A 27,999-nucleotide genomic window follows, 5' to 3' on the forward strand; every position below is an offset into this window, starting at 1 on the left:
ATGGAGTGTAATGCACTTAATGTTGATGCACGGAAACTTACGTATGTTGAATTTCCTACAAAGTTTGTTTGGAAACCTGATGATAGGATTTGGAAGCCACAGGAAGTAGGAAAGTGCATTGGTAGAATTCATTCGGTTTCACCTAATCTAGGAGAAGTTTATTTCTTAAGGATTTTGTTAAATAAGCTGAAAGGTCCGAAATCATTTAAAGAAATTCGCACAGTAAATTGTGAAGAATGTTCTTCTATTAGAGATGCTTGTTATGCTCTTGGTCTCTTGGATGATGACAAGGAATACATCGATTGTAACGCCCCAAAAATACGAGCCAAAAATTTCATTTTTGAAAACATATACTTAGCAAAACATTCGAATTAAAACGTTTACTGATCATAACATTTTATAAAGATACCACATGTCTGGAAAACATTTCATAAAACATATTAATGTCAGAGTACAAATCCCCAGGAAGATCTCATGATGCAGAATACGAAACATGTGTATGATGGGCCGCTACCGCGCCACCTCCTTCCCCTTCGAAGAAAAGGTACCTAAAACCAAAACTGAAAACTGTAAGCACGAAGCTTAGTGAGTTCCCCCATCATACCGCATACCATACAATCACATATCATACAAATTGCCAGGCATTTCTGGGGTGCCCGACCTACCCAGTACGACCATTTTGGGGTGCCGACCTACCCGTGTCAAGCCATTCTGGGGTGCTGACTACCCATGTCAAGCCGTTCTAGGGTGCTGACTACCCTTCGGTCCTGACTACCGAACCTCGGGGACTATTTCACCCCCTATTGCTACTATCACATATATCATAACATAACATATTATCAGACATATCTGGCGTGCCTGAACTACCCTTCGGTCCTAGCAACCGAACTCGGGAATTGGTCCCCTCCTACTACCTCTATCGCATATAACATAAAAAGCCAGCATGCAAATATATAATCACATACTGTCAAACGTATCTAGGGTGTTTGACTACCCTTCGGTCCTAACAACTGAACTCTACTACTATCACATATAACATATCATGCTATCATATAACATATCAGGTAGTAGCAAACCTAGATGATATCACAAAGACAATCATCTATCATATATCTCCAACTGGTGGGCCAGCATTGTGGCCTTAGACCCACCGCTACTGGAAGGTAACCCACCTCGTAGTAGCTACTGATCTGTGTGGGAATAGTCTGTTTGTCTGCTGCTGCTACTCCGGAAATCCTCCGGCTGTAATTCCCACCAAACACTTAGTCAAATACTGCTAACCGCCCTCAGGGTAAATTGCCCATTTACCCTTAACAAGTCATGAGTTAAGTCATAGTCAACTGCCAGTTGACCAGACTCCCCGAGTTGGCTTGCCGACTCGCTGAGTCCCTTTCTCTATACCCAAGTCTTAATAGTCCTGCATCCTACTCGCCGAGTTGTATGAACAACTCGTCGAGTCTGTTCTTGATCTAAGAAGATTGTCTTGAACTCGCCGAGTCAGGGCATTGACTCGCCGAGTTCCTTCATGAATGAGTTCGGCTTCCAACTCACCGAGTCCACCCCAGACTCACTACACTACTCGCCATAACGAATGTAACACCGTGATTTTTAAGGCAAAATTTTCATTTAATTAATTAAATTAATATTAAATCACTTGTTTAAAATCTCATACACGTTTGAATTACAAAAACATAGTTCCATTTTCACTTAGTAGAAAACCAGGATCCTCCAGTATACAACTCTTTCTTTGGTGTGTACAATCGAGCCGATGCCATCCCGCGTTACTGAAAGAACCTGAAACAACATACATAAAACACTGTAAGCACGAAGCTTAGTGAGTTCCCCAATCTACACCATACGCACATACGCCTTTCCAGGCCCTGACCTTCCGGTCCGCTGCACAATGCCTTCCGACCCATGAGATAATCGCCTTCCGGCCCATAATGTGTTGCCTTCCGGCCCTTAGTACATTGCCTTCCGGCCCATAACATATTGCCTTCCGGCCCATAACATATTGCCTTCCGGCCCATAACATATTGCCTTCCGTCCCAAAAACATATACGGCACATAATACATTTACTCTAACACATAAAGCACATATATCATATATCATACCTGACCTTTCTGTCACATAACACTTTGCCTTCCGGCCCATATAAACATGCATATCACGCGTAGCAACTAACTTTCCATTTATAGCATATATACATAACACATAACATATTCGACCTTCCGGTCACACAATCAAACCCTTCCGGGTATAGTATAGTGAGAAGACTCACATCGTGGATGCTGGAAGTTAGCAACTCCTGAAATCACTTGCACCTGATCCGCCGAGCTACAAGATCCCTATAACAATATATCTCTTATTAATACTTTTATCTTCCACGTTAACTGACCCTAAGAAGTCACACAGGTCAACTCTGGTCAACAGTCATCTCGACTGGACTCGGCGAGTGCCCTGGCGACTCGGCGAGTCTAGTCGTCCTCACAAATTCCTGGATGTTCCCTTTCTACTCGTCGAGTATCTCTCTTGACTCGAAGAGTTCCTCGTGGAAGAATCGCGGGGCCACCCCGACTCCACTCGCAGAGTCTGAAGAACAACTCGGTGAGTCCCAGCTATTCTTCAAGCTACTCGCCGAGTCTGCTCATCGGACTCGGCGAGTCCATGCCATGCAGTCGATCAAACTGCTTTCTGAGTTACGTATTTTTCCGAATACACAAACATGGGACCTTCTGGACCTCTAAGGGTCCTAATACAAGGTTATATTCGTTTGGGTAACAAGGTAATAATCCATCTACTCATCAAATGGGTTCCATTAACCCTAAATCCATATACACATCAATCACAGAAGAATGTAATCCGAGCTATTACCTGAATGATGTACCTTCTGTGTCCCCAAACTTCAGAACTCGAATCCCTTGCAGTTCCTTTAGCCAAAACCCTTCTCCTCCTTGCACAACAATTCCTTCAAGGTCACCAATGGCCTTCAAGCTTGCTCTAGATGCCATAGCCGCTTAGGGTTCTTCTCAATCGACCAAAAGACGAGCAATGACGGCATAAGATCCCTTATATACGACCCAAAACTGAACGGCTAGGGTTTTCTGCTGAACAACGTCGACTCGCCGAGTCCATATCTGGACTCGTCGAGTCCAGTCGCGAACCCGCAACCAAGTCTGCGACCCTACTCGGCGAGTCTGGCTCCAACTCGCCGAGTCTCCCCTTTAAAACACCCCAAAATGCAATTTAACAATACTTGAGATTTTGGGATGTTACAATTCTCCCCCACTAGAATCAGACTTCGCCCTCGAAGTCTCACTCTGAAAATAGTTCTGAATGTTGCTCCCGTATCTCACGTTTCGGCTTCCCTAGACATTTCCGATCTCTTCCGAGGTTGCCACTGAATCAATACCAGAGGTACCTCCTTGTTCCTCAGAACCTTGATCTTCCGATCCCTGATGGCCACTGGCCTCTCGGCGTAACACAGGCTCGCATCCACCTAATTGTTCTCTAGTGGAACCACTGCTGACTCATCTGCTATACACTTCTTCACTTGCGACACATAAAAAGTGTCATGGATCCATCCCAATTCCGTTGGCAGCTCCAAACAGTAGGCCACCCGTCCTACCCTCGCATTCTCACGAAAAGGTCCAACATATCGGGGCCCCAACTTGCCCCTCTTCCTGAACCGAATCACCCCTTCCCAAGGAGAGACCGTTAGAAGTACGAATTCGCCGACCTGAAACACATGCTCGTAACGGCGTCTGTCTGCATAACCTTCCTGTCAACTCTAGACGATCATTACCCTCTGATTAACCTGCTGCATCTGCTCTGTCGACTAAAGCACGATCTTTGTACTGTCCACCACTCCCTGCAATCGAGAATTACCCAAGATGCAACTTTGCTCTAAATCTCAACGATCACTCGACCCATAAGGGTTATGAAACCCTGAATCACCGGGTCCCCGATCCAAAGCCCACTTTATCCATTTCGGAACCACTGAGAGACCCATTCTCACTCTCAGAGCAACTCTCACGAGTTCTCCGCTTGCAATCGTATACACATGCTGCACTAGCCCCCAACATACCTTCCTCTTCCCTTACTTAGGGAAATCCGCTTGACGACCTTGTCACTACTCCATGTATCGCACATGCTCTGGATCTGCTCGCAAAGACTCTCGGGTCCATGCGTTACCTTTCCCCAGCAAATGAGGATCCGACACCACCTCCTATGCAACAGCTCAAAGGGCGGCATACTAATGCACTAATGATGGCTGTTGATATGAGACAACTCAACCAAGGATCAATACGTACCGCGGCTTTCTCAGAAATCTAATGCACATGCCCGAAGCATGTCTTCGAGCGTCTGGATCGTTTACTCTCTCTAAAGTGTCCTCAGATGTCATCATGATAAGCTCCTTTCCCATATCCCTCTTCAAGACTGGGTACCAGATCAGCTTTTGGCTCCACAGCTGCGCCCCCAACGGTCACCCATATTGTGATCCAAATATTCCACTAACTTTCTTCCCGTGACCACTATCCCGACCCAGTGACGCGCAAGTCACAAAATTCTCTTTTCCTTGTGCGAGTAATACAATCCAACCGAGGATCGTCTCAACTCCAATCTCTGGGTTCTGCTGCGCATATTCGTCGCGTATTTCTTCCACATCTCCCGACAGGGACGGATACCCCCGTCTTGCCCCCGACTCAACATCTAGGCTCCAAAACTCAATAATAGGACTACTCAAACCCGAAACTCTTCCACACCATAAACTGCTCGAAAAAAAACATTCCAACATCGAAATTCTCTTGCCATCTAGTGAGTACTGCGACTCCACGCAATATTGCAACACCCCCTAATTAGTGAGTACTGCGACTCGAATATCCACCCCAGACTCTGGTGACAAACAACGTAACAACTGCCCATCTCTGCGAATATCCACTCTCTCAAATAATCTCCCTGAATACCCATACTCGAAGGGCTCCCACTAGATCCACAGATACTTGATATGCCACACGTCGATTCAATTCAGGATTCACGAGTAACTCCGAAATAGAGATATCATACCCGAATAGCCCAGAATACTGCCACAACCACTGATCTCCTGCCCCAAACATCACGTAGACACAATAATACATTTCCTCTGAACCCCGTAATTAGATCTACCTTTCCCACCTTACAATTTCGGTGCATCTAATTTCTCGATTTGGGAAAACGAAAAAAACGCTGACGCTACGAAATTTGCTGATAATTCTCCGAAACCCTTCTTCCGACGCTCAAAATCCAAACAAGGATGCGCATACCGACCCAAACATTCTCTATCTACTTGTAACGACACTAGACACCTGCCATGGATACATTTGTTCTCCTCCCCGAGTACTTCCCACATTAACTCACTCTGACCCTCTTCCTCAATCACCGACACCTCTGGTGTCATGGTTTCTTATAGCATATCTCTATACTTCACTTATAACCACTCTTGGAAAATCCTTGCTTTCCTACATACTGCACCCGGTTCTCCCCCACTAGGGTTCGAACCATCACCAATTAGCACACACCCAACCCACAACTATTTTTCACCAGTGAAATCGCACCTGCTCCAGGAAAGTGCTACACAACACTCGGTAATTCCCCCTTAAGGAAATCAATCAACCCTCTATACTCTGAACCTATGATTAACTCTCCAAGAACTTCTCATCACAACCGCCTCTAATCGATCCAAATCCCATGCCAATCTAGCACTAAGCATCTAAACTGTTCAATAACATCCCTGGCTCATATACTGCACCGCCAAATCATCGTTCCTCTCACCTCGACTCATCAACCAATGTGCCAACACCGGAATTATCCCAAGGACAAGGACCCACTCCCAACATAGACGAAAACTCTCTGCACTGCAAAGCTCGACTGAACTCCCCGCTGCTACCATAATAACACAACCTACTATTCCCAATTAGGTGTGGTGTGGTTCTCGACTACCTCAGTCCCAAACTGACTGTCTGCTCTCGATAAGTCACTGCCTCGTGGCACACTTGCTACCTGATACTCTGAGGGAAATCATTATCGATAACTACCTGCAGGGTGTACTCCCAAATCCAAAACTGAAACATCAGACCTCTCGTGTCGTGCTCACGAACATAAATGGCACCACCCACCTAGAAGATGGCCTCCCCCTTATCGCCTGATTGTTTGACTCAACCGAAATTTTTCTCTGTTTTTAACTTCTTACCAAAATACTCCGATGGGCACTCGCCTTTCCTCTCGGGGAACGCCTCCCCATACTCAACCATGGTCTACAGGCCTAAAACCCATAGCATCTGATCTCTACCTCATCGATCATGACCCGATAGCAAGATAGTCACAAGCATCATCCGCTATGAACCCTGGTACTCATCCCATGACGTCCCTTCTCAATCTGTTCCGGTGTATGGTACCCGAACCATAACATCACTCCTCAATCTGTTCCGATGTATGATACTCGAACCATAACATCTATCCTCAAGCTGTTCCGATGTATGGTACCCTGACCATAACATCACTCCGCACTCCGCTCCGATGTATGGTACTCGAACCACAGCATCTATCCTCAATCTGTTCTGATGTATGGTACTCTGACCATAACATCACTCCGCACTCCACTCCGATGAATGGTACTCGAACCACAGCATCTACCCTCAATCTGTTCCGATGTATGGTACCCGAACCATAGCATCACTCCTCAATCTGTTCCGATGTATGGTACCCGGACCATAACATCACTCCGCAATCTGCTCCGATGTATGGTACTCGAACCATAACATCACTCCTCATCCCGTTCCTTAGGACCTTCAGAATGCTCCCTGTATCAAGTATGGGTCCTCTGCTTTCAGTAGTACGGGCCCATACTACCTGCCACATCTACCCATACTTTCCACACGGACCATCCCAGAGTTCCTAAGTAGCTGATCGACCTGCTCTTTCACCCATCTCATCATGCATGCTCGCTCCCCAGCGAAATCCTCAACTCTACCAGCGCACTCATCTGGCTAGGTTTACTCCCTAGCCCCTTCTGCCGTCCTCCCACTTCTTTGCTATCAGCTGCTGAAGAGCTCCTAATGATGCCAGCCATCTACCTCCTGAATATCGTCATACTCACTTAGTAGCTGACTCCCATCATCGAGAATTCCACAAAGCACAAAGCAAGCAGCATTCGAGCATCGAAGATTACATAGGACTCCCTATCTGTGATAGCTCCACCTTCTCGGCTCATCCTCGGAAGTACCACTGAACCCTGTAGCTCTACCCCTCGTGCGTCCGAACTGGATATTCTCGCTCATCACATACACAAAAGCATAACGCACATATAACAACAAACCCTAGGCTAAGGCATCACAAATCAGGCCACTCTAGTCCTAAGATATGAAATACCTAGCCTGTCTCTAGCATGCAATAATATCTCATAAAGTGCATAATAGATATTTCATAACACAAAAGTAAGGGTATTTTGGGAAATCACCGTTTGGCTCTGGCTGATTGTACACACTGCTCTTTCTTGCTTTCTCTTTGAACTCTTATCCACTTTTAGAAAACTATTTATTTGAAAACTTTTTCTTATTTCCTCAGTTTGAGTCCAGATTTACCCGAAGGCGCATCCGAATCCCTCAAACCAAGGCTCTGATACCAATTTGTAACACCGTGATTTTTAAGGCAAAATTTTCATTTAATTAATTAAATTAATATTAAATCACTTGTTTAAAATCTCATACACGTTTGAATTACAAAAACATGGTTCCATTTTCACTTAGTAGAAAACCAGGATCCTCCAGTATACAACTCTTTCTTTGGTGTGTACAATCGAGCCGATGCCATCCCGCGTTACTGAAAGAACCTGAAACAACATACATAAAACACTGTAAGCACGAAACTTAGTGAGTTCCCCAATATACACCATACGCACATACGCCTTTCCAGGCCCTGACCTTCCGGTCCGCTGCACAATGCCTTCCGGCCCATGAGATAATCGCCTTCCGGCCCATAACGTGTTGCCTTCCGGCCCTTAGTACATTGCCTTCCGGCCCATAACATATTGCCTTCCGGCCCATAACATATTGCCTTCCGGCCCATAACATATTGCCTTCCGGCCCAAAAACATATACGGCACATAATACATTTACTCTAACACATAAAGCACATATATCATATATCATACCTGACCTTTCTGTCACATAACACTTTGCCTTCCAGCCCATATAAACATGCATATCACGCGTAGCAACTAACTTTCCATTTATAGCATATATACATAACACATAACATATTCGACCTTCCGGTCACACAATCAAACCCTTCCGGGTACAGTATAGTGAGAAGACTCACATCGTGGATGCTGGAAGTTAGCAACTCCTGAAATCACTTGCACCTGATCCGCCGAGCTACAAGCTCCCTATAACAATATATTTCTTATTAATACTTTTATCTTCCACGTTAACTGACCCTAAGAAGTCACACAGGTCAACTCTGGTCAACAGTCATCTCGACTGGACTCGGCGAGTGCCCTGGCGACTCGGCGAGTCTAGTCGTCCTCACAAATTCCTGGATGTTCCCTTTCTACTCGTCGAGTATCTCTCTTGACTCGATGAGTTCCTCGTGGAAGAATCGCGGCGCCACCCCGACACCACTCGCCGAGTCTGAAGAACAACTAGGCGAGTCCCAGCTATTCTTCAAGCTACTCGCCGAGTCTGCTCATCGGACTCGGTGAGTCCATGCCATGCAGTCGATCAAACTGCTTTCTGAGTTACGTATTTTTCCGAATACACAAACATGCGACCTTCTGGACCTCTAAGGGTCCTAATACAGGGTTATATTCGTTTGGGTAACAAGGTAATAATCCATCTACTCATCAAATGGGTTCCATAAACCCTAAATCCATATACACATCAATCACAGAAGAATGTAATCCGAGCTATTACCTGAATGATGTACCTTCTGTGTCCCCAAACTTCAGAACTCGAATCCCTTGCAGTTCCTTTAGCCATAACCCTTCTCCTCCTTGCACAACAATTCCTTCAAGGTCACCAATGGCCTTCAAGCTTGCTCTAGATGCCACAGCCGCTTAGGGTTCTTCTCAATCGACCAAAAGACGAGCAATGACGGCATAAGATCCCTTATATACGACCCAAAACTGAACGGCTAGGGTTTTCCGGTGAACAGCATCGACTCGCCGAGTCCATATCTGGACTCGTCGAGTCCAGTCGCGAACCCGCGACCAAGTCTGCGACCCTACTCGGCGAGTCTGGCTCCAACTCGCCGAGTCTCCCCTTTAAAACACCCCATAATGCAATTTAACAATACTTGAGATTTTGGGATGTTACAACGAAAAGGGGGAAAACTCGAGGACTCGCATCTAGACTCGCCGAGTCCGATGAACGACTCGTCGAGTCGTTACAATGAAATTACTATATGGTCGATTCTGCTCGAATCCAGCTCATGCCATACATAGATCCGTGATCCTGGGGCTTGATTTACACGTAAAGTTTCCAACTTTACGTGTAAATAGACAACCATGAGGGTTTTAGGGTCCAAAATGAATCAAAAGGGTAGATCTAGGGCTTTCATGTAATATGGTTCCAAAAAGACAGTAGATCTGAGCTCCTGGAGCTCAACCATTCCTAGATCTAAAGGCTAATCCGCTTATTACGAACCCTCAAACCTACCCAAGCTTGGAAATGGTTCAATAAGGACTTTAATGGAGCTATAAGGGACCATAAGCATGAAAACAAGGGGGAAAACGAGTTATACCTTAGGGAACACACTGCGATAGCTCAAAGATGCTTGACCTCCTCTTCTTTTTCTTGATCTACTCTTCTTCCCACACCAAAACTTCAAGAGGACACACCAAATGCTTCAAACTCACAAGGAAACAAAGCTTGGATGAGATATAGTGCTCTGAGGGTGAATGGGGGCAAGCTTAGGTCGCACAAGCTTGCTTAAATAGGGGGCAAACCCTTGGAATTAGGGTTTCGTCAAATAGCGATGACTCGTTGAGTCTAGGATATGGACTCGCCAAGTCGCCAACTTAAGCGTGCCCCCGGACCGCGTCCCTACTCGGCGAGTCGGACCTACAACTTGTCGAGTCCAAGGCTAAAATGACAATTACTTAGATAAATTTTTACGTACCAGGAACCAGGTGCTACAAATCTCCCCCACTTATTTTAGACTTCATCCTCGAAGTCTGCTGCTCGATCCTGAAACAGCTCGGGGTAATGCTCCATCATTTCTTCTACTGGCTCCCAAGTCCACTCGGACACCTTTCGGTGCTGCCACTGCACCTTCACTAACTCCACCCTCTTGTTCCTCAGATCCTTCGACTTCCGGTCGAGGATTCCAACTGGCCGCTCAATGTAATTCAGGCTGTCATCAACCTGTATATCCTCTAATGGTACCACCGCTGAATCATCCATGAGACACTTCCACAGCTGGGAGACATGGAAGGTGCTGTGGATCTAGCTGAGCTCGGCTGGCAGATCCAGCCTATATGCCACCTTTCCCACCCGGGCTACAACCCTGAACGGACCAATGAATCTCGGGCCCAACATGCCCCGCTTCCTGAATCGAATGACGCCTTTCCAAGGAAACACCTTCAGGAGATCCATATCCCCCACCTGGAACTCTAGGTCTGATCGACGCTTGTCGGCGTAACTTTTCTGCCGACTCTGCGCAGTCTGCAGCCTGCTCTGAACCTGCTGAATCCTCTCGGTAGTCTTGAGCACCACTTCGTTGCTCCCCATAACTCTCTGACCAACCTCTCCCCAGCATATCGGGGTCCTGCACCTTCGTCCGTACAACATCTCGAATGGAGGGCGGTTGATACTCGCGTGGTAGCTGTTGTTGTACGAGAACTCAGCCAAGGGAAGATAAGTATCCCAGCTACCACCAAAGTCTAGCACGCACGCCCGCAACATATCCTCCAGAGTCTGGATGGTCCGCTCGCTCTGACCATCTGTCTGCGGGTGAAAGGCGGTGCTAAAATGAAAACGAGTACCCAACTCGTCATGAAACCTCTTCCAAAACCTGGAAGTAAAACGCACATCCTGTTGGGTTTTGAACAATCTAACACTTCCTAAGTGTGCATGCAACCCTAATAAACCTTGGATCTATGTTTGTCTAAATACATGCAAAATAATAATTTTCCAAGGTTCATAACCTATCTAACATGACATGGGGTACTTTTAAACATAAAAGAGTTAGAAGAGATTACATACCTTTGTTGATGAGTTTGGTTCTTGAGGAGTTTGAGGGCCAAGCACCAATAGTGTGAATGCCTCAAATGGAATCACAAAACACCACAAACTCTTGGAAAACTTTAAAAGAGAATACACACTTGTATTTTCGGCCACACACAAGCACACACACACTAGTTTACTAGTTACACTTAGGCCCCATTTCATGCTCCATAAGCATGCTTATATAGTGTGCATGGTTAGGGTGAAACCCAAATAACCCATGACCTTTCCTTTCCAAGGATCCATGGGTTAAAAGCTCCATGGATCATCCATGGACTTCCATACAAGCCTAGCCCATTAACAAAAGAGCATTAGCTCACACTGTATAAAACCAATAGCCCATAATCTAATTAGTCTTCCTTTTAATCTCTAAATTAATTCATAATTAATTTAAGACTAAAACTAATTAAATAACATAATCTCATATTAATATATTATAACTTATAATATATTAATAAACATATGTGTATAACTCTCATAAAATTATCCATAAATAGTTTGGATGAGATGCAACCTAAATGGACCATGCCGGGTCGGGTCAAGTATATACCAAATAAGTTATGGACTTAGACACCTTATCCAACAGGCTCCCACTTGGATAAGTCTAATAACTATATTTGTGTATGTTACTTCAGGAACCAACCAGCAATCGTAGCTCTCGAAAACTCCGTTGAACTATGAAGACTCTGTTGAACTATGAAGCGCCATTTTAGATAAGTGATCATATAATCCTCTATCCTCATGATATCAGCCGGACAAATACATGGAACAACGCCGTACTTATTACCCAACAGTTTGTTTCCCGATTTTCGATTTGTTTGACAAAGAACTTAATCGAACACATCAATTTAGTTCTGACCGGCCGGTACATAGGTCACAACAAAATCATCGAGGGGCCCAGATATCGCTTCTATTTCTAGAAGGAACAGATAAACTTCGACTCATATACTTGTTCTACTACTTGTTGAATTGTACACAAAGGCACGTTTTATAACATCAAGTTACTGATGCGTTTACGTGCAATCAATGCACAACCAACTCATAGGTAACAACTCATATCTCTAGGTTTGAAGATTTATATGATATTACCGTCTCACGATCACTCGAGATAAATTCCATGAAGTGATACAAGTGAGCGTGGGTTTATTCCAATACTCATAACTTATGAGCACTCATGAATGTTGTAGCAACCATTTCTATGACTAAACCCATTTAGCCATCTACAAACCCGATTCATGAGAGTCTTGATTCATACCTACTTCCAACATATGAACGACTGTGGAGTGTTTAAATAACTTAGTCATTTGGAAAGAATAACCTAAGTATTTTGGAAGTCAAAACATGCAAAGTGAAACACAATAATAATCGAATCAAATATGGTCTCAGAACCCTTTTGAATATAAATAGAACCACCTTTTATTTATCACCATATTGATTACACATTATTCATTGTATAATGTTTCAAACAATCAACTTAAGACTTGAATAAAAACAACAGTCGTCCCGTGCTCCTAGCATGTACACTTTGTTTTTCTAAACAATAGTTATGCCATACTTCAAGTATGCACACTATGCTTGTCTATGATCTTTACTTTGTGATGTAGATCAATTGAACATGATTCCAATGATACTCATTTTACAAACCCAGATCCTTATTGTAAATGTGAGAATCCCCGATTACTGTCATTTACCAAAAATCTGTTAGATTTTAAACTTTTATGCAATGTTCCTCTTGTAATGATTATTCACAAAGTCACTAGAACCTTGTCACCAGTCATTACAGAGTATTCCAAAGGAGGTCAACTTCTATGGAACGGAAGTCTCATATTTAAAGTACATTGCTTTGAACATCCTTCTTGCATTAAGGTTTTTCTAATGTTACACAGATTGAATAACTTTCCTATGGAGACATTTCCATAGTCCCATTTTGACTATCACTTCCGAACAAGAGTTACTTCTTTTCAGAACATGTCAATACGGTCCTTTCCGACAACTTACATCATACTTCTAACTTTTCCCTGAGCAACCAATCTTTGGCGAACCTCAGATTGTCCTCGACAATTGCTTAATCACTTTAGTCATATCCAGTTCTAGACTTTTCCCTTCTCAATGCCTTAAACATTTGGAAAATTTAGAAAAGATGAATATTATAGCACATGCAATCGATCCTATATCCGAAGCATATGGGACACGATTCATGATGTTTTACATAAAGACATGATACTAGACCAGTCTTTTGCTACAATATTTTTTATTTGTCATGTTTTCGAAATTTAACTATGAAGAGGGATGTCGTAATCATAATTGAATTTTGAAAACGCAATATATATAGAATTTCCTTAAGTCGAACCATTCAGACATAAAATTCATATATATGTCCTTGACTAAAGATGATTAAAATCTCAATCTAAGCTTTCCTTGACTAAAGATGATTAAAATCTCAATCTAAGCTTTAGAAATTGAAATGAAGTATAATTTCCTCTCCCTTAATTATAGCAAAACAACTTTTCAACCCCTGCAACTTCACGAATTGAAACTTTGTTTTCTATAATTAACATTGCTAACTTGCAACTCTAAACGTAATAATCATGCTCCGACAAACATGATGATTATCAGCATAACACTTATGCTCCCACTAGCTCTAACATATTTCCAGAAATCTGTTGGACTTCTGAAATTTAGATTCATACACCCTTCCGTAGATAGCTCACCTGTGTGTCTAAGCAATTTCAAGAACTATGAAATGGGATGCCGTAATCATAGTCTCAATTGCTTAGGCATTTTCCATTTCTCACAAGTCCATGTTAGTGTGCCGGTTAACCACACGCGCTCCACTAACGACTTTTGAAAATGCAAATAACACAATTGATATCTACATAAAATCTACTTAGTGAAAGCGTTTCCTCACCATCATTTTCATGAATCGGAGAGAAACCTTATGACACTTAGATTTTATAGTGTATGAGTTCCTATCCATGTGAATTTGTCAAAACCATAATCACAAGATAAGGTTAGTGATAAATTCAGCCTTACATGGATTAAACTTGTTCAATCTTAGTTTCTTGTCACCTTGGTAGCACAAGGCCCACCAATGCTTCCAAGTTGAACTCTGATAACTCACATGCAAATTCAACTTATTTGAAGTAGGTACAGAAATAAGAATTATGTCAACACGATAGGTTGCAAACCTTAAGTCGTCTGCTAGTGATAAATTACAGGTTTTACTCTTGATTAAATCTTGAAATCTTTCAGGATCTTTAAAGCTCCCACTGTCCCCTTGACATATAAGTTTCCCCAGTCAAGAACCATTCCTTGACAAAACAAATATTCAAGGGATAGTGCGGATTCTTATCAAGACTAACACTTCACACAATTGGTCTTAGTTGGTCTTTGTCTCATCCAAGGCATCACAACTTACCAATCTCAAATGTACAAGAGTAGAAAACATTTTACTCTTACATTTGACTAGTGTTAATAAATATTTCTTTATGTCACTCAAGGTTACAATCTTGGAGTATGACTCTAAGAATTGTTTTGGAACGAAGTATGACTCATCTTCTTGATTTTAACCAATCCAACAATTCACGACCTCTCTTCTTAGCCATAACAATGCACTAAGACGTCCTTAGAGTATGAATTTGTGATATGGTTTCATAATCATTAAGATGATCATGAAATACGATACTAAAGTACTCTCCCATCCTTTCAGATTTGAGAAACTTTTATCTTTCTGCCTAATTTGATTCTTCTCATTTGTTTTGTCATACATTGTAACCTTTCCAATGTTACAGAATTATACTTAACCTTATAAGTATAATCATATTCACTAATCTTTAGTAAATCATGACAAATCAATCTTTGTGGTGGACCTTGACCAGCGCACACCCAGTGTACCTAATTCCTTAGTCCTTCAATTGACTCACATATACATGTGATCAAAGAATTAGTCTTAATTTTCAAAGATGTAAATTCTCATTCATCATACAATACAACTTGTATGATTCCAAGTTTCTGTCCAGGTGAAACTTGGGTGATGAAAAACTTTCTTCATTTGGTAAATTCAGACACTACCACAAATGAAAGAATCAAATCCACTTTCCAATATTGCTATTACTGGAAACATATAAGCAACAATTTTCCACAGATGCCATTGTAAGGATATTTTTAAAATAAATAAAATTAAAACCCCTTTTTTTTCTTTTATTTTAAAACTTTTCGGAAAAACTTATCCTTACAATCCACATGAAAACCTTGTTGTTATCTATTCCTAAGTTATATATGATAACTCTCAAGCAACAGCTCAAAATTCTGATCATCGAACCATGTGATTGAAACCCATCTTCGCAATCAGAATCGGCATATACTTCTTTAAGTTTCCTATCTTTTCTTTTGATTCTTAAAAACATCAACATGTGACCCATTCACATTATGTAAATATGGCATCTTCGCAATCAGTGTCCCTCTCTTTGGCAATAAAACATATAGACCCTTTGGTAATGGCACATGAGAGTATCTCAGACTTAGCCTTTCTATTTACCATTTGGTCAACTGAGTTGACTATGGCCGATCCCTTTCCATTGGGAAGAGAAATTCTTTTCTAGATATCCAATGCTACCATTGTCAATATCCATTTAAGACTTGGGAAGTTGTTCTTTTAATCAAATTTGCTTTACTGGTGTTCCAAATCATTGCTGATTCCACAACACCAAGAAAATAGATACGACCATTAAGGGTCATGTCATAGTCTGTCTCATAGTAGTCCCAAAGAGACTCATATGTTACTAAGAAAGTGATTGAACATCCAACTTTCACGAGACTTTGACACCCAACTCTCCCGGCTTTTCAATATGTGACTTTATCTCCAAGATGTGAGCACACATAGACTATGCCTGCCAATAGGGATTGAGTGACTTTAAACTTTTCAAGAACTTGTGGGTAAGGGAGAATAATTGGAGGAGGTAGAGGAAGTGAAGCATGATGTTGGGGAACACCATCTTCAAGAGATTTGGGAAGATCATAGATGTCTGAACCAGACATCTATAATGGGAGAAAATCAAGTTAGTTGATTCAAAGTCCTTAATATAACACCCAATATGAAATATTAAGGCTAGGACCCAACACAATATTTTATAATTTGGAAGAGGGATGCCGTAATCCAAGCTGTAAAATATTTGAAGGTAGGCAAATGACGATTCACCAATTTCCACCATGAAAAACGAAATAATTTATTAGGTTTTAATTGGATTTGAAATTCCTATATCTTTTGAGATTCATTGAACTTTTCAATGGCATGTTTCAATCTCGAGTGTGCCCTCTCAAATTTTGTGATTGGGATGCCGAGGATCACAAAACAAGGTGTGAATAACCATACCAATTCACTTGGTACCCTTAATATTATCACCTAATCAATGTGCCGGTTAACCACACACGCTCCATTGATCTATGACAAACATTAAGTCACCCTTCGTGATCCTTACTAGTCCAAGTTAGTGTGCCGGTTACCCACACACGCTCCACCAACGACTTGGTAAGGTACAAAGTGTGAATTCCATGGGCTAGCACCAAATTCACATTTTTCCTAAAGTAACTAAGATTGGGAATTAAATAAAAAATATTTAGTTACTTTATAATATTCATTATACTTTTAATGAGAATTTAAAGTCATTGTCCTACCCGTTCGGCTAACGACCCTCCACCGATCAAGCAATCGGTGGGTGAGAGTATACACCCATTAAGTCGCCATTTTATAGGCAACAACCTTATACCCACCTTATAGACCGGCTTCGTGAATGAGGCCTACTAACGGTAAAACGACTTGTTCTTATACATATATATATATATATATATATATATATATATATATATATATATATATATATATAATTAACCATTAATGTTATAAATAGTATAAGTGTTGAATTTTAACTTTTAAAATTCTAAGTGTTGGAATTAAAGTTTATTAAAGTGTGTGAAACTTTTCCAAATTCCAAAACTTGAGGGCAAGTTTTGAAACTATTCAAAACTAATTAATTCCATGATTTATGTGTTTAAAGTAGTTTTAATCCAAAAACTCTTCAAGTTCCATAACTTGAGGACAAGTTATGGAAGCCTTTAAACTAATAAAAGAATTACTTTTCTTTATTTTATAACTTATGGAATTAATTAAGGTTACACTTTATTTATATATTTATTAATGAAGTAACTCTTGAACCTCCATAACTTAAGGACAAGACTCTTCATCTTTTGTAACCATCCAAAACTTTTCATTTCATAACTTATGAATTAAAGGTTCATAAAAATGAAGACTCTTCATTTTCATGTAACTTATGTGTTTTAAGTGTGTTTTAAATAAAAGTGACCTTTGGATATCCATAACTTGAGGAAAAATTATGGACTCCATTAAAACACATAAATGATCAAGAATTAATTCTAAACAATTCAGCAAATAATTCCTATCATCTTCTAAATTCATAAGAACATGAACATGATCATCAAAATTTTAAGAATTATATGAACACATAAAATCATGGAATTTTGATTATAACTTTGAAATTGGTCCACCATCATCGTTACCACATCAAAAACAGGTTTTATGAGTCCAAAACAATTTAAGGTAATGATTCTAGACCAATTCCAGCACCAAAACTCGAAGATATGTTGTCTGGGGGTCCAACTCGTCGAGTGCATGAACCAACTCGCCGAGTTGGATGAGTTTTGCCTTGGACTCATCGAGTCCCTTCATGGAATCGGCGAGTCAGCTGTGTAGACAGCATAAATCTTCGATTTTCAGCAATTTGCATCAAGTATTCAAACAAGCAAGCCTAGGCTCTGATACCACTGTTGGGTTTTGAGCAATCTAACACTTCCTAAGTGTGCATGCAACCCTAATAAACCTTGGATCTATGTTTGTCTAAATACATGCAAAATAATAATTTTCCAAGGTTCATAACCTATCTAACATGACATGGGGTACTTTTAAACATAAAAGAGTTAGAAGAGATTACATACCTTTGTTGATGAGTTTGGTTCTTGAGGAGTTTGAGGGCCAAGCACCAATAGTGTGAATGCCTCAAATGGAATCACAAAACACCACAAACTCTTGGAAAACTTTGAGAGAGAGTACACACTTGTATTTTCGGCCACACACAAGCACACACACACTAGTTTACTAGTTACACTTAGGCCCCATTTCATGCTCCATAAGCATGCTTATATAGTGTGCATGGTTAGGGTGAAACCCTAATAACCCATGACCTTTCCTTTCCAAGGATCCATGGGTTAAAAGCTCCATGGATCATCCATGGACTTCCATATAAGCCTAGCCCATTAACAAAAGAGCATTAGCCCACACTATATAAAACCAATAGCCCATAATCTAATTAGTCTTCCTTTTAATCTCTAAATTAATTCATAATTAATTTAAGACTAAAACTAATTAAATAACATAATCTCATATTAATATATTATAACTTATAATATATTAATAAACATATGTGTATAACTCTCATAAAATTATCCATAAATAGTTTGGATGAGATGAAACCCAAATGGACCACGCCGGGTCGGGTCAAGTATATACCAAATAAGTTATGGACTTAGACACCTTATCCAACACATTCTTTTCCGAGATAACCAATACTGGCACCCCGTGCCGCGCCACAATCTTCCTAATATAGATGTCGACCAATCTCTCGGTCGGAATGCTCTCCTGAATCGGAATAAAATGAGCACTCTTGGTCAATCGATCTACGATGACCCAAATCGAATCTACTCCACGCGCGGTCCTGGGAAGCTTCATGATAAAATCCATCGTGATATCTTCCCATTTCCACAACGGGATGTCCAACGACTGCATCTTTCCATGCGGTCTCTGATGTTCGGCCTTAACCTTCCTGCAGGTCAAGCACCGCTCGACGTACCATGCCACATCCCGCTTCATGCAGGGCCACCAATAGTCCAGGTGAAGATCCCGATACATCTTTGTCGCCCCTGGGTGAATAGAGAGTCGAGATTTATGCACCTCCTCCATCAAGATCTGGCGTACGCCTCCATGATACATCACCCACACCATACGGTGTAGTGTCAATAACCCCCGGATATCATAATCGAAAAGAGGTGACTTGAACCACTATTCGCTCACTCTTCCGATGCTCCTCCTTCATAGCCTCCTGTTGGGCCTCTCGAATCTGCTCCAACAGAGGAGTCACCACGGTCATCCTCATGCAAACATCCCTGATCGGCGCCGCCTTGCGGCTAAGCGCATCGGCCACCACATTGTCCTTCCCCAGGTGGTAAAGGATCTCGCAATCATAATCCTTTACCACGTCCAACCACCGACACTGCCTCATGTTCAGATTCGGCTGATCCATGAGGTACCTCAAACTCTTGTCGTCCGTGTAAATGGCACAACGAATCCCGTAAAGGTAATGCCGCCATATCTTGAGGGTGAAGACCACCGCCCCCAACTCCAAATCGTGTGTCGGGTAGTTCGCCTCGTGAGGCTTCAGCTGCCTCAAGGCATAAGAAATGACATGCCCCCTCTGCATCAACACTGCGCCTAAGCCTGAGATCGACGCATCGCAATATACCACAAAATCCTCCATGCCCTCGGGCAGGGCTAAGATCGGCGCCTCGCACAATCTCTACCTCAGAGTCTCGAACGCTGCTTGTTGCTCAGGCCCCCATCGAAAGACCACGGCTTTCCTAGTCAACCGTGTCAGGGGTATGGCTATCTTCGAGAAATCCTGAATGAACCTCGGATAGTAGCCTTCTAATCCTAGGAAACTCCGAATCTCAGATGGAGACTTCGGAACCTCCCATCTCATCACGACCTCCACCTTAGTCGGTTCTACTGAAATCCCGTTATGGTTGACGAGGTGCCCAAGAAACTGCACCTCACGCAACCAAAACTCACATTTGGAGAACTTGGCATACAAGCTCTCCCTCCTCAGGATCTCCAAAACCTCCCTTAGATGCTCATCATGCTCCTTCTGAGTCTTGAAATAAACTAAGATGTCATCAATGAAAACTATCACAGATCGATCCAACATCGGTCTACACACGCGATTCATGAGGTCCATGAACACGGCAGGAGCATTGGTGAGCCCAAACGGCATCACCACAAACTCATAATGGCCATAACGCGTCCGAAACGCGGTCTTCTTTATATCCTCCTCTCTAACCCTCATCTGATGATAGCCTGAACGCAAATCGATCTTAGATAACCAAGATGCTCCCCGTAACTGATCAAAGAGGTCATCAATCCTCGGGAGTGGGTAACGGTTCTTCACCGTCACCTTATTCATCTCCCGGTAATCTATACACATCCGGTGCGACCCATCCTTCTTCTTCACAAACAGGATCGGGGCTCCCCAGGGTGAACTGCTCAGGCGAATAAATCCCTTGTCTAGCAGCTCCTGCAGTTGTGTAGACAACTCCTGCATCTCAGGAGGAGCCAACCGATAGGGTACCTTGGCTATCGGAGCCGCACCAGGAACTAGGTTGATCCTGAACTCTACCTAATGCTTTGGAGGTATTCCAGGAAGCTCCTCTAGGAACACATCAGTGTAGTCTCGCACCACTGGAACCTCGCTCACTGTCGCCTTACCCGACTCTCGGGTATCCATAACGTACACGACATACCCCGCGCATCCCTGCTGAAGGTAGCACCTAGCTCTCGCTGCTAAACATACTATAGGTCCATGTTGTGGCCTCTCGCCGTGGATCACCAACTCTCCTCCACTTGGGGTCCTGACCCGCACTAGCTGTTGTGCGCAATCTATCACCGCCCCATTAGGGCTCAACCAATCCATGCCTATAATCACCTTGTTCCACCGCAACGGTATGGGAACCAAATCCACCAGATAACGCTCCTCAAATAACCTCAAAACACAATCCCTGAACACTACTGATGCTCGCACCGATCGATCATCGACAATCTCTACCTCTAAAGGGCAATCCAACATGCCCGACGACTCAGTAAACCTCTTGCTAAGCGCAAGGGAAACAAATGACCGGGTGGCACCCGAGTCGAATAACACCCGAACCGGAATACTGTTCACATGGAACGATCCTAATGCATATACACAGAGCACATATCAATAACATAACATCATAAAATAGAGTAGAGGGAAAGAATCAAACCCGTCACCACATCGGGTGCGGCGCGTGCCTCTTCTGCAGTCAGCTGAAACGCCCGGCTCCTCACCACTGGAGCCTCTACCTTTCCCTGTCAGCCATCTATAATCCATAGGGTAGCTGGAGCTGGAGCCTTAACCGATGCTGGTGATGTCAACTGGGGGCAATTGGCCTTCTTGTGGCCTGATATGGGCATATTTAGTTATAAAATTCATGCATGATCTTAATACTTTATGTTGATTTTGTCTCATTTAATGAACAAAAGGTGCTTAATTAGATTAAATATTTCATTTTCAGCAACAAAGACATGTTCGAAAGGAAAATGAAGTGGAACTAGCTATTGGAAGCTTGGATCTTGGATTTTGAAGAAAGAAGGATGTTACTGGACAGCTTGACCCCTCGTCAGTGTTTTTGCCATATCTCATGAACCGTAACTCCGATTGACGAGATTCAAAATGTTCTGAAAAGTAGACACAATTTCGGACGACTTTTGTGTTTTGAGAAAATGCTGATTCAAAACGTACTCGGCGAGTACGGTCGATTACTCGGCGAGTTGTATCGAACTTTCGCGATTCTGAACGCGCTGACTTGCCGTACACGGGTTTTAAGTGACGGAATCGCCGAGTAGGTCACTGTACTCGCCGAGTAGCCTCTGTTTTGTGAAAATCTATATAAAGGGACTTTCAGATCGATATCATAGCATGGAGAGAAACCCAAGGAGGCTGAGAAACGATTGGAAGTGCTGCTAGGTCGTGAGGAACTGAAGAATCAACCCTACATTCAATTGTGAAGAGAATCAAGACAATTTTGGTTTATTCTTAGTAACTTTTGGATTTGAATCATGTTTACATACTTTGATTTTGTTTTTGAGTTTATGTTTACTGCAATCATGAGCTAAAAACTTATTCTTCTATTAGGGTAGACAATTTTGTGAACATGGATTGATTATTTTAGTAGGATTAATTTTGATTGGTAATTATGTTTTGTTAAGCTTGTTAAAGAGCCTTATGTGTTGACAATAACTATTCTTCTATTAATAAATCAGTAATTGATTTGTATGAACATCTCTTAGTTATTAATTTCATATGATTTATTGTGACCACATAGTTGTATGTCTAGGAATAACGAACGTGAAACTAGAATTAACTAGAAGATAGGTAAGTTAATGTGTAAGCTTGTTGGATGAACATCGATAAGAGGTTAATTGAAGGGCCAATTTAGTTAACCACTACAAGTCTTACTTAACCCGAATCAATAATCTAGGAAACCTGTTAATTTAGACAACTGGCCATTGCTTGAGTTAATTTGTTTTCTAAGAATTAGGAATAGCGAACATGAACCTAATTATCTTAATCGGTAGCCAATGAAGAATTAATCTGATACATTAAAATCATCCATGGGAACAAATGAGTCGTACCTAAACAGAAGTCCTCTTTACTATTGAATTTAGTTGGTAATTAATTGTTTTAGTTGTTAGTTAGTTAATTTGTGTGTTGGTTATTCTAATTAAGTTTCTAGTCTTGTAAAACTAGAGAAAACCCCGTTTTTGTTATTTGTTTTATTTAGATAATATTAGCATTTATTTTAATCGTTTACCAGTCCCTGTGTTCGATACCCTACTTGCTTGAACTATATTACTAATCGATAGGTACAATGCCTTTCGTGTGTTTATTTTGTGTCTAAGTTAGTAGGATTAAAATTAGTTGGTTTTACACACATCATGGCCCCTCTAGTTGCAGTGGAAACACAGCAACTCCGATGTCTGAATCACAGGTGCAGGGGCGGTACAATCCCTGCTGAAGTGCCCCGCCTTGCCGCACTTATAGCAGCCTGACGATGCCAATCTACATGCCCCCTCATGAGGCCTGCCGCATTTCCTACAGCGGCTCGGTCCTGACTGGCCTTTCAGCCTACCATCCGATCCCTTGGGCTTCTTCCCCGAAGACCCTCCTATCTGTCCCTCCTCAGTCTTCCTCTTGCGGACGTGCTCCAGATCTATTTCTCTCTCCCTTGCCCTGGAAATCATAGAGTCCAAGGTAGGGCAAGCTGAAAAACTGACATGCTCTCGAATATCAGCTCGGAGCATGTCATGGTAGCGGGTCCTCCTCATGTCCTCATCACCCGCATACTGGGGCACTAACAATGCCCTCTCCCGGAACTTAGTGGTGATCTCCGCCATAGTTTTCGTCGTCTGTCTCATGTCCAAAAACTCTCTGGCCAGCTACTGAATCTCGACAGCCGGCGCGAACTCCGCCCTGAACCTGGTCGCAAATTCCGACCATGACATATCCTCGACAGTTGAGGCTCCCAACGAGTCGCTCACAGACTCCCACCAATCCCTAGCTCGATTACGCAAACACCCTGCCGCAAACCTCACCTTCGACCCCTCAGGGCAGAAGCTAATCATCTATGCAGACTCAATGTCGGCAATCCATCGCCTGGCAGTTATGGGGTCCTTCGCCCCAATGAAAATCCAGCGCATCGCCGCCCCAAAAGTCCTTGAACGACAGCGTGCGAGATCCCGACTGGCCAGATGCCATGTCACTCCTGAATGCCCGGAGGCGATCCTCCATCATCTCCAATATCCCCTCCTTGATCGACCCGAAGATAATGGGGGTTGACTCAAGGATACCTCTGGTGATCTCAGACGTGATGAACTCACGCAACCTCTCATCTACTGGCTCGGAACCTGATCCCGAACCCGATCCCTCTCCTGTACTGCCAACTGTTGGCCTCGGGCGTAGTACCACCATTATGAAATACAAAGAAATAACAACTATTAGCGATACTGATACCCCTGGAGGGATCCCACCCACTACAAGTTCCCTGGTCTTATCTTAGCCTTCCTCGGTTCGGGTACGGATCCTCTGCTTTCAGTAGTACGGGCCCATACTACCTTCCACATCTATCCATACCTTCCCCAAAGACCGCCTCGACTCAACGAGGTCCCTTCCACTACCGCTGATCACTGCTACTCTTTATCCTAGGCTTACCCTAGGAAACCTCTGACTCCACCCAACCTAGTCCTCAGCTGCTGAAGGCCTCTTGGTGATGCCAATTAACTATTACCTGAATACAATCACATGTGATGAGGCTCGGATAATCCTTCGAGTAAGGGACTCATCTCTACAACGGTTAGGACTCAAACAAGAGCTACGCAATAGAGTCAAATCCAACACTCTGAGATTATTCAACCCTGATCACATGTGACTTTAACGTATTCACCTAACAGTTAACTCCCATCACTTCAAAGCCTACATTGCACAAAGCAAACAACATTTGGACATAAGGAAAACAATCTCAAGAAACTCTATCCTCGTAGAGAGAACTGAACTAGCATACAATGTTAAACTTGTACTATCAGGAATAACCTAAAGAGACTACCCTACTGCTGTCTACTCAACTCTAGCATGCAACTCTTTCATATACTGAAGCGCATAAAGCAGGCACATAAGGCATCACTCCTAGATCCTTAGTCCTATTCTAGCATGCTGTTCTACAGAAACTGATAAACATAAATAAACTTGTATGGGTACATTGGGGAATACTTACTTGAGCTCGGCCGGTCGCGCACATCACACACTTTGTTCTTTCTTAAAACCCTTTACTTAGACTTTTAGAAAACATTTTCTTTTGATCCCTCGATTTGAGTTCAAACACCCCCGAAGGTGTGTCCGAATCCCTCAAACCAGGGCTCTGATGCAACTTGTAACGCCCCAAAAATTTCATTTTTGAAAACATATACTTAGCAAAACATTCAAATTAAAACGTTTACTTATCATAACATTTTATAAAGATACCACATGTCTGGAAAAAATTTCATAAAACATAATAATGTCAGAGTACAAATCCCCAGGAAGATCTCATGATGCGGAATACGAAACATGTGTGTGATGGGCCGCTACCGCGCTAGCTCCTTCCCCTTCGAAGAAGAGGTACCTGAAACCAAAACTGAAAGCTGTAAGCACGAAGCTTAGTGAGTTACCCCATCATACCGCATACCATACAATCACATCTCATACATATTTCTAGGCATTTATGGGGTGCCCGACCTACCCGGTACGACCATTCTGGGGTGCCGACCTACCCGTGTCAAGCCATTCTGGGGTGCTGACTACCCATGTCAAGCCGTTCCAGGGTGCTGACTACCCTTCGGTCCTGACGATTGAACCTCGGGGACTATTTCACCCCTATTGCTACTATCACATATATCATAACATAACATATTATCAGACATATCTAGCGTGCCTGAACTACCCTTCGGTCCTAGCAACCGAACTCGGGAATTGGTCCCCCCCTACTACCTCTACCGCATATAACATAACAAGCCAGCTTGCAAACATATAATCACATACTGTCAGACATATTTGGGGTGTCTGACTACCCTTCGGTCCTAACAACTGAACTCTACTACTATCACATATAACATATCATGCTATCATATAACATATCAGGTAGTAGCCCAGCACTACTGGAAGGTAACCCACCTCGTAGTAGCTGCTGATCTGTGTGGGAATAGTCTGTCTGCTGCTGCTGCTACTCCGGAAATCCTCTGGCTGTAATTCCCACCAAACACTTAGTCAAATACTGCTAACCGCCCTCAGGGTAAATTGCCCATTTACCCTTAACAAGTCATGAGTTAAGTCATAGTCAACTGCCAGTTGACCAGACTCGCCGAGTCCCTTTCTCTATACCCAAGTCTTAATATTCCTGCATCCTACTCGCCGAGTTGTATGAACAACTCGCCGAGTTCGCCTTCATCCGAAGAACACTCTACGCTGTGACTCGCCGAGTTGTATGAACAACTCGTCGAGTCTGTTCTTGATCTAAGAAGATTGTCTTGAACTCGCCGAGTCAGGGCATTGACTCGCCGAGTTCCTTCATGAATGAGTTCGGCTTCCAACTCACCGAGTCCACCTCGGACTCACTACACTACTCGCTATAATGAAAAGGGGGAAAACTCGGGGACTCGCATCTCGACTCGCCGAGTCAGATGAACGACTCGCCGAGTCGTTACCATGCAATTACTATATGGTCAATTTTGCTCGAATCCAGCTCATGCCATACATAGATTCATGATCCTGGGGCTTAATTTACATGTAAAGTTTCCAACTTTACGTGTAAATAGACAACCATGAGGGTTTTAGGGTCCAAAATGCATCAAGAGGGTAGATCTAGGGATTTCATGTAATATGGTTCCAAAAAGACAGTAGATCTGAGCTCCTGGAGCTCAACCATGCCTAGATCTAAAGGTTAATCAGCTTATTACGAACCCTCAAACCTACCCAAGCTTGGAAATGGTTCAAGAAGGGATTTAATGGAGCTATAAGGGACAATAAGCATGAAAACAAGGGGAAAACGAGTTATACCTTAGGGAACACACTGAGATAGCTCAAAGATGCTTGACCTCCTCTTCTTTTTCTTGATCTACTCTTCTTTCCACTCCAAAACTTCAAGAGGACACACTAAATGCTTCAAACTCACAAGGAAACAAAGCTTGGACGAGATATAGGGCTCTAAGGGTGAGTGGGGGCGAGCTTGGGTCGCACAAACTTGCTTAAATAGGGGGCAAACCCAGGATATGGACTCGCCGAGTCGCCAACTTAAGCATGCCCCCGGACCGCGTCCCTACTCGGCGAGTCGGACCTACAACTCGCCGAGTCCAATGCTAAAATGACAATTACTTAGATAAATTTTTACGTACTAGGAACCAGGTGCTACATCGATGCAAGTCATTATGGATCTGGTTTTTACCTACGATTCTTATTTGCTACATTGTTGATGTGTAACAGTATGTCTAAACCGGAGGTTGTTTGGGAAAACACATTGGAATATTTGGCAGATGGAATTCTTTATAACCAACGACAGAGATTCAAGTCTCCAAGTATTAAAGTTTTTATTATTATTATTTATTTAAATAGTCAATATTTATTTATAAACATACATTAATTAATATTTTAATTATAAATAAATATTGTTAATAATATTTCTAATTAATTTGCTCTTTGTCCTCCAGACTTATCACTCAATGAAGATCAACTTAAGAACTTAACTTTGTTTGATATAGAACAAGTTTTACTTCAGAAAAACTCGTGTCTAAAAAATTATAAAAACACGCGTATCCCGAATGTTGATTATGTTTCTTCTTCAAACAATCGGCTTATCACCGATGAGCTAGATTATGACATTCCTGTTATGAAGACTGAGTTTGATCATATGTTTCTTGCATTGACAAATGAGCAGTGTCACATTTTCCTTGATATCATGACTGCAGTTATACAAAATAAAGGAGGTGTCTTCTTTGTTTATGGTTATGGTGAAACTGGTAAAAAAAAATTATGGAAGGCAATATCTGCAGCTATTAGAAAAGATGGTCATATTGTTTTAAATGTTGGTTCAAGTGGGATAGCTTCATTATTATTTCCCGGCGGTAGAATAACACACTCACGATTTATAATTCCATTTGAACTAATAGAGGATTATGTTTGTGGAATAAATCGAGATAGTGACATTGCTAGGTTATTGAGAAAAACCTCATTGATAATTTGGGATGAAGCTCATATGGTCCATAAGCATGCATTTGAAGCTTTAGATTGAAGT

The 27,999-nt window shown here is 42.4% G+C and overlaps 1 protein-coding gene across 1 annotated transcript; it reads left to right on the forward strand.

The window, feature by feature from the left end:
• On the forward strand, positions 1–27,996 carry LOC145029978 (uncharacterized). The gene is made up of 2 exons (XM_078978423.1): positions 1–304; positions 27,416–27,996. The coding sequence occupies exons 1-2, from the start codon at positions 1–3 to the stop codon at positions 27,994–27,996; spliced, it is 885 nt and encodes a 294-aa protein (XP_078834549.1).
• The last annotated feature ends 3 nt before the right edge of the window (positions 27,997–27,999 follow it).

Source organism: Lactuca saligna, chromosome 2 (genome assembly GCF_052625555.1).
Source record: "Lactuca saligna cultivar CGN05327 chromosome 2, ASM5262555v1, whole genome shotgun sequence".
Classification (NCBI taxonomy): domain Eukaryota; kingdom Viridiplantae; phylum Streptophyta; class Magnoliopsida; order Asterales; family Asteraceae; genus Lactuca; species Lactuca saligna.